Source organism: Pholcus phalangioides, unplaced genomic scaffold (genome assembly GCF_987345545.1).
Source record: "Pholcus phalangioides strain wild (caught in Gottingen) unplaced genomic scaffold, Ppha-v1.0 ptg000003l_1, whole genome shotgun sequence".
Classification (NCBI taxonomy): domain Eukaryota; kingdom Metazoa; phylum Arthropoda; class Arachnida; order Araneae; family Pholcidae; genus Pholcus; species Pholcus phalangioides.
The window spans coordinates 7,210,866-7,219,747 of record NW_028301596.1 but is presented as its reverse complement, the minus strand read 5'-3'; the positions used below and the strand labels follow the sequence as shown (position 1 = coordinate 7,219,747).

Sequence of the window (8,882 nt, the reverse complement as noted above, 5' to 3'; positions counted from 1 at the left end):
AAATTATTTTAAGATAATTACAACTATATATTGGAATATTAATCTCCCACATTTGCCTTGCAAAACTTTTTTTTTTCGTGGAATACATTTTAATCCACTGAAATTTTTGTAGTAATGCTTCATTTCCCGCCATTGTGTTTTTACGTAATTTAACCAAAATTTGGCAACTTTGTTCGGATTTGGCGTCGTCATTTTTAGCGATAATTGGCGATGTCCTGCATTTTCCCGTATTTGGAATCCCAACGTCCCGTATTTCTTTCGAGCAAATATGGTCATCTCACTCATATATCATTCGAGTCTTGCTCGCATACATTTGCGGGTGAGTCATACTGCCTCTGCTGTTGTTTGGAGATTATTGCGTGCGGCTTTAGAGGGCGTTAAGATCTCGTCAGCTTCCGGAAATATGTCAGCACCTTGAAATTCGCCATAAGCTGCCCGATTGCCTCGTCTTGGAATAAAAATTCGTACTTTTTTCTTTCTGCGCGATGTCTGACGACGAATCAGGGCCGAAAATTGAAATTTTCATCAAGACTGCTAAAGACAAGAAGAGCATTTCCATCGAGAGCACGGCCACGATCAAGGAGGTGAGATTATCTCGCGATAATTATTACTACGTAAAATAATCGCGCGATTAATACGCGGAGAACGATTCTCCGTCCATCGCGAGATTTTTTTTTTCTTTTCCCCCTCCACCATCTAGAATGAAAATTTCGTAATTCACCTGAATTTATCAGGAAGTGAATCCGATTCCGATCATTTAATACTTTTTAGATAAATTATTTGATGTGTATTTATATCGTTTAAATGTCTTTTTTTTTAAAAATTTGAATCTAATTACATTTGTAATACGTATAAGCTGTTTTGTTTATTGATCGAAATGGATATATCAATATACGTGGATGATTGAGAAATACTTGAGAGGTTATTATTGATAATTTTGATGTTATCTTGTATCAGGATTTATAATAAAAGCTATGTCATGAATATCAAATTTTGTGATGATGAGTTTGCGATTATTGAGGTGTGAAAACTGCCGGGTATTTCATGCTGAACATAGTGTCACAAACATGGTATTATATATCGATTATTAGTCACTGATTATTCGGGAACAGTCCTGTGAGGAAATAGCGTTACATTGAAAGTTTCGAGGAAGTTTTTTTAGTGTCATCAGTAGCACAGCTGGATGATTATGCAGTAGATGCTCATATAATGCACATTTTACACCTGGATATCTTGTATTTAATATACTTTCTTTAAAATCGCGTGGAATAAAACTGATGTACAGTGGAAATCCCTCGCAGCGATTCCCTCTACCACGATAATCATCTATATAGCAATATTACTCTCTGACGGGGGGGGGGGGGAAAGCAGGCTGTTCTGGTATCTCGGGCGATGGACTAGAGTGCGCTCCAAATTCACCGATTAACTGTTCCTTTTACATTGCATGGGAGTGTCTAAATGTGTGCTTGCCCCGGGTGACAAAGTACTTAGTCGTCCCGTACAATGTATGGGAGTATTAGTATGGAGCATTAGCATTGTATGGGAGTGCCTAAATGTGTGCTTGGCCTGGGTGACAAAGTACTTAGTTGCTTCCCTGCTGTCTGGTCCCAATACACTTCCCATTGCATCAACATATTACATCTGCAATAAATCCTGTATATGATACTTTTCTTCTGTCCTTCAACGATTCATTTTATAAGAGTTTCAATGTATTTCATTACCCAGTGATGGACAATTTTCCCATAATTCTTTCGTGGGTGTCGATTATCAAGAAGGTCCCATTGTATTGATACTTCAATTTGGAACAAATGAAAAGTCTGGCAATATTTGCATCATGACCCTCACAAGGGTGGGGCTAACCGGGTTCTTTTAACCCTAGAATATTAACTAAGAAAATAGTTGATAAAAACTGCATGTTAACTGCCTATACCTCTACGTCTCCGAGACGTAGAGTTAGTATTCTAGGGTTAAGCCTCACTTATGAAACTCTGGCTGATTTTTCCCCCCTCAAAAATATTACCCTCCTAATTTGTGAAAGATTTGCTGAACAAAAAAAAACTCTGCTTATACATGAGTATAAACTGTAATCCCTTTTATCGATGTGTTGGTAATTCTTTTTTCTTCTGCCAGAAAAATTTCTGAAAGCATGATGAGGAGTTGCCAAGAGAGAAATGGAGTCTTTGCTTTTGGTGTCTTTCTTGCCAAAGAAAAAAAAATCAATGAACAAAGGCGATAAAAGCATTCTTAGTCGAAATAAGGGATCAAGATTAAAAATAAAGCATTCTAGACTAGATAGAGAATTGAAAACAATAAAAACCAGGGCTTTTTTAAATAATACAATGGTCCGGGTCAAAAAAATCTCTGGGTTCAATAAAAATACAATTGCGGGATTAAAATTATAATGTCTTGTATGCAAACAATTAATTAAAATAGAAATACATATATGATATGTGTACAACCTGAGAGAATCCATGTGTAACCTGAGAACAAATGGCATATTGAGAGAGAATGGTATGTGTATAATGAACAGAAAAAAATCTCAAAATGTATGTTTGGTAATGAACTCGATAAATTCAAATGCTGTGGTAAAGCCTATTATAATTACTAGCAAACTTATGTCGCCTTCCGACGATAACCAATACCAAAATAGGAAATTACAACCCAGAAGTAGAAGGAATAATATTGGCTGGGAGAAAAATGCCAACCATCGCCGACAGGATGAAAAATGCCTTCGGGAAAAAAAATTGTCAAAGAAATAAGGGATTATATATTACAGTTGTCGTTTTAGATGCGCAAAGATGAATGTGCAGTCCTGTTGAATTTTTGATAATGATTGCTCAAAGAGTTGATTGACCTGTAGTGTAGTAGCCCTTAAGTATTTATTTTACAAAAAAGGGGGCGCAGTTTATCAACAGTTGCATGTACCAGGTACCTGGAAAGAATCTGACTGTTAGAGGGAACCAAAAATCTAGATATTTGGGGATTTGAGAAAGGCGGTGGAGGGAAAACTTATGTCTGGGTCGAATCATTAGCCGAACTTGGCATCTAGTATTTCTGTTACAGCTTGCCATGTATAGGACCTTTTGCAAAAGCAGACCATTGTCTGAAATTTGAGTACTTCAAATTCAGATCTGTGTTGAAAGAAAAATATTTATTTGAAAATTTTCATGCCAATTTTTTTTTTTACGTATGCATTTATGCATATTAGTATTATATTTCTTGGAAATTCTTCATTTAAATTGCTCTTTTTTTTCCATCATCGCTGGATATGAAATAGCTGAATTGGTCGTTTATACCCCCCTCTCCTTTGATAAGTAGCTATAGGCAAATCAGTTCAATAAATAGGGCTTGACAAATCACTAAAAAGGAAAAAAATTTGTCAGAATTTGTTTTACTAGAAATAAAAGTGTAATTTTCCTTTCCATCGAGAAATTGAATTTTGTGGATGTTAAGCCGAAACTGATATTTGGAAAGAAAATTGATGTCTTCTCTGGGAATCGAACCCAGATCTCCTTGCATACGAGGCAAGTGCGCTAACCAATACATCAAAGACGTACTTTTCAATTTTTTATAACACTCATTAGTAGCATGAAGTGCTGAGTGGAGACATAGCAGCCTCCCCTACAGCAATTTTCGACCCCGTTGGCATTTTTGTATGAAGAGATGGTATTTTTTCTGGCCAAAAAAAATACCATCCCTTTCTTTTCCATGTACAGTAGTCTTGAAAATCAGAGCCGAGAAAGTAAATCTAAAGCACTGAAAATTTTAGAATTTCCTCCTTAAGACCTTTTTTTTCCTCAAAGAATCCAACTTCTTTACCTCCCCCCCCCCCCCCCCCCAGTAATAGTACATAGTACTTACGTATAGTGAAATAGTTCCAGTGTTTGAAAGGGGCTAAGCAGCTTTCACAGCCCTATAATGGGTAACTATTGTAATAAAATATTAGACTCCACTGTACATACACCATGGTTTTCTCAAATTGTGCATCACAACCGATGTTAGGGGCTTAGTAGCAAGCAGTTTATGTTGATATGTTAAAGCCAGAAATTGGCCAGTTGATCTCTGCCAAAGTCTAATAACAAAAGATATGATCCAGGATCATCTTGAAGTTAGCATATTTTTTTGTGATAACTATGTCCACGTTAGTTGTGGCAACCCATCAAACCACAGTCATGATGTGGTAATCATTTTTTCCCTTCTCTCAAATTTCACAATTGTTTCCTCGTCACATGGAGCTATTGCAATACAGCTGATATATATATATATATATAATATGCAGGTATCACATGTTGACAATTAAAAAAAAAGTGAATTAAAGTGAATACCCGCTATTACCAGGCCATCTTGCATCAGCACATCAAGCTTTGGCTAGGGATCTCCAGTCACTTCGTGAAATGGTCAGCAAAGTCTGCATTATTTCTGTAATTCTGACTTTGGCCAAAACTCTTGGCTGCACTTCAGGCTTTCACAGTATCATATATACAGTAGACTCACTGTAACTTGACACCCCCAAAAGTATCGACAAACATGTCAACTTAAGCTGATGTCAAGTTAATGGGTTTTCACTCTTAATTTTTGTATATGTAGTTATATGCATTCGAACAATGCCATTAAATAAAATGCTAACTCTAATTCATTTTAATTTGTGGTTGTTTCATAATAGAATCAAATCATATAAAAAAAATTTGCCTCATGAAAAATACCAAATATTTGTTGTTCTTCCCAAAAAAAAAAAAACTCTTTTACACTATTCAGTTTATCATCCTTTAATTGTTCGGCTTTTTCCTTTAAATCACTGCTGGTTTTTTGATTTTCCGATAACTAATGATTTCAATTTTTCAGAACTGTTTGAGTTAGTCATCAAAAGTACTCGAACAATCTTTGTGTTTTTCTCCTCCACATTTTTTTCCTTTGAAGCCTATGGTTGCATTTTTAACAAAGTGTGAACGAAGTTGGCCACTTTTGCAAAAATGCGTACAGGAGATACAAAACAAGTGGACATCCATCCATCAATCATTTGCATTTTGCTAAAGGCTTTTTTTTTTTCTCCTGTTTTCGCTTTTTTGCTAAAGGAATTTTTTATCTAGCTTAAACCCTGCTTTGAAGGCAAGAGTTGGGTTTATTTTTTTGCCTTTTGTCTAACCAGTCTTGTCACAAACACATTTTCATCTTTATACCCTGCTATCATTGGTTTGAGAATATCATTCTTCCAATTTTCAACTGTTTCTTGAGATGCAGATATGCTCTCTCCACAAACTTTCCTAAAAACAATGCTATTACACTCTTTGAAGTGGGTCCACCATCCACTACTCGATGTGAAATCACTGTGATTGAGACCTTTTGCAAAATCTTTTTCTTCCTCTTGAATTATTGATCCTGATAATGGTGGAGTTAAGTGAGATTGAGCAGATTTGAACCACAAAAGAGTTGCTTCTTGAACATCGATGAAGTCTGATTTTTAGTGCTTTTTCTGCTTGGTTCATAAGAAGATTCAAATGTTGAAGTAGTGTTCAGTGCAACTCCATATTTTTTGGCGAGCTCACTCTGAATTTCACCAGATTCTGGTTTTTCGAAATTTCAACTTTTGATTTTAAAGTACAAAATTTGTGTGGACCATTGCATTCATAGCTGTCGATACTCATAATGAAAACTAAATGACATATTCAGTGTCTATATAACCAGGCTTTAGCTCTTTTTCTTTTATTCCTTTTACAAGAAATCGTAAAACTGAGTTCCACGGAAAACATTCTCCATAACAGACAATATCAAAACTTCCAATAAATAAGATTTTTTCCCTATTGGATGTTGACAATATCCCACTCTTTTTTTTTTTTACCACGAAAAGAATGAAAGATCTTTTCTGGAAATGCCATTAAAATGATAAGCCTTCCAACAAGTTTCAAACATTCATTCCTTATATGTACAGCCCACTGCTCCCCACTCATAAAAAGGTGACATCATAAAGAACAATGAAATCAAGGATTGTTGAAATACCCACAAACAATATTGAAAAATTCCTGGAACTGGTAACACACAGGTAATTGTAAAAACCAGTCATGGTAAAAGGGGAAAAAATTGTAGTCGACTTCACACACACAGCATAGTTGAGCTAAACATGTGTCAAGTCAGAATTTTCTGACTCTCAAAATATAAGTGTGATTACAATTATGTAAGGGTGATTAAAAACTTGATATACAACATTTTAGGAGGCAGAAAACAAAACAGTTCAAAATACATAGGAATATATATATATATTTTGTGTGTGTATAACTGGATGGTAAGAACTTCAAGCACTTGTGAAGATTCCCCGTGCACACATACTGTCCTTATGTAAAGTATTGCTAGAGTTTTATCACCTATTTTTAGCTTGTCATTTCTGTATCTTCGTTTATCTTCCAGCTGATCAGGTTGAGGTTTCCCGGTCATACATTCCTATGTGATTCTGTTTTGTTTTTTCTACCTCCCCTAAAAGTCTGTACATTGAGTTTTGAATCAGGCTGTCTGTACTCGTCATTCTCACGAAATTGGACAAAAAAGGGGGTCACAGAAAAAGTCAACCAAAAAATTCAAAAAAATTCTTAGGCACACTTCTTTACCTGCCAATAAATGAAATATAATTAGCAATGAAGTGTTTGTTAAAAATTCAAGGTAAAAAAAATATTAATCTGAATTTAACCATGAGTAAATCGAACAAGCCATTTTGCCAGTTTCAACACTTGACTTGATATTATTCATGCTTGAGAATTAATTACATGTTCCATCTATTTTCATCTCATTTCAACTCGGACAAGCGCTGATACTCTGAACAATGGTGGTCTTTTTGTGAATTGCATTTTTATTCGTTTTTCTCACTTTTTTTTCCTTCCTCTGGGAAAACATATTTTTAATTTGTCCGTTTTGCTACAGTACAAGTTGCATTCTCAAATCGAAGCCTTCATATGAAACATATCGCAGCTGATGTTGCAACTGATAAATCTCTATTTTTTTTACTTCCCCCCCTTAACTGATATCAAACCTTCCTTCTGTTTACCTAATGCCAGGATAAAGAAATTTTTTACATGTACTGATAAAAAAATTAAGCATGTTGAAAACATGCTTTTCAGAAATACATTGAAATTTCTATTCCGTAGTCAACTCCCCCTTTGTAGCCAGTGTTTCTCGGAATGGACAGTAGGCTTTCCATAGACACGATACAAAAATCACCCCACCACCATCACCTCTGTATGCTGTCAGCAGCCTACCCGTCCACACCACTTCCTTATGAAATGGGTTGGAAAAACAAGTTTTTGTGCTTTTTTTATGACCAATGCATTCAGAGCTGTTAGTTCTTATGTATAAACCTTATCTTTATGTATCAGCATAAATACCTTCTCAAATCAATCATATTTTCTGTTCATGTGTGACAATATCATGTTGGAAACATCTGCAAATAGGATGGCATAGGCTAATGGTATATGGTAGCTGTTAGCTGATAAAACAGTTTAAAAATTTGCTCCCAGGGTAACGGTAAACCAGACAAATAAGCTATGATCTTTACTGAATTGGGGGTAAAGGATGTGGAAGCTGTGGCCTTGTGGATACTTTCGTCATTTTTTTAACATGCAGAGATTCAGTAGAACAAAAAATGTGAGGAAAGCACGTATACAACTTTTTATAAGAAAAGAGCAGGTCCCTCAGCATCAGTGTGGAATTTCTTGACCGTGTTCAAAGCCTAATTTATGAAAACAGTTCATAATCATTCGTTACGAAACTATTTTCTAAATTTTGCTTATCATTCTGATGCTATCAAGGAAATATACTTTCATTAACGTATTACAATTTGTACTTTTCATACTCTTAATTACAATAAAAATATTGAGATTTGGAATAGTATACCTTGATCCGTTGGTTGAACAACATAAATAGGTATCAAGTGGTACACATTCTCAATGTGGACTCAAATACAAATACAACGCCACAACAGGCAAATTGCCCAACGAGGTGGCTGACTTAAGAACATCATGGATCCCCGAGCCATTTTTTGGAGGTCCTACCTACTACTACTACACCACACATGCACCCACCCCCCCGCGGAATCGGTACATGCGGGAATGTGCGTGTACGTGTAGTGAAACCTGAAGTGTAGTTTTGTTGTTTCTCTGTAATGCTTGTTATGTGTAGTGCTGCCATCTGCCACTAGCTTTTTCTAACTATGAGTGAAGTGTTATGATTGAATGATTTATCGTTGTAGGACTGTTGCTCTCTGTGGCGAGACTTTTTAACGGGGAGATCGGCTCGCATTTGCGCCTTGAAGTTGGGAACCACAGAAAACCAACTTCAGCCGACCACCACTGTGGGGTTCGAACCCGGATCCTCGCATCGCGAGTCCGTCACTATAACCACTCGACCACCACAGCGGCTGGACTCCAGCTGAAAAATGTTAATAAGGGCATTAAATTATCAATGGGAAAAAAATATTAAAAACTTTGTTATGGAATTTGTTGTTTAACAACTTGGTTTTAAATAAAACAAAGTCTGACTTTTGGAATTTTTTCAATACTAAATTTTCAAAAAAACTTTTTTCACGGCCAATTTCAAATGATCTAAAACATTCTGAAAAGTTTGAATTAAAGAAATTTTAACATTAAATTAGAGAGAGAACTCATGGGGAATTTATAAACATTTAAATTATCTAAATTAATATGAATTGACTAAGTTTTACTGTAGTTTTTGTTCCTAATGAATTTTGTCCCATAATGATGCTGTCGATTCACTTAACAAAGTAAGGGCTGAGAATAGGTTATTTTTTTTGTTGGAACAAATGCTGTTAGACATTTTTTTTAGGAAAACTGATCTAGACTTGTTTTTTTAAATATCCCTGCACAACTCGCCCCTTTTTAGAG

The 8,882-nt window shown here is 35.6% G+C and overlaps 1 protein-coding gene across 1 annotated transcript in view; it reads left to right on the top strand.

The window, feature by feature from the left end:
* Nucleotides 1–362: 362 nt before the first annotated feature.
* Nucleotides 363–8,882, top strand: part of LOC149087981 (ubiquilin-1-like) — a 35,091-nt gene continuing 26,571 nt past the window's right edge. Inside the window, exon 1 of the mRNA XM_089243344.1 lies at nt 363–584. Coding sequence (XP_089099470.1) covers nt 486–584 — 99 coding nt within the window. The 5' untranslated portion in view covers nt 363–485. The remainder of the gene's footprint in view (nt 585–8,882) is intronic.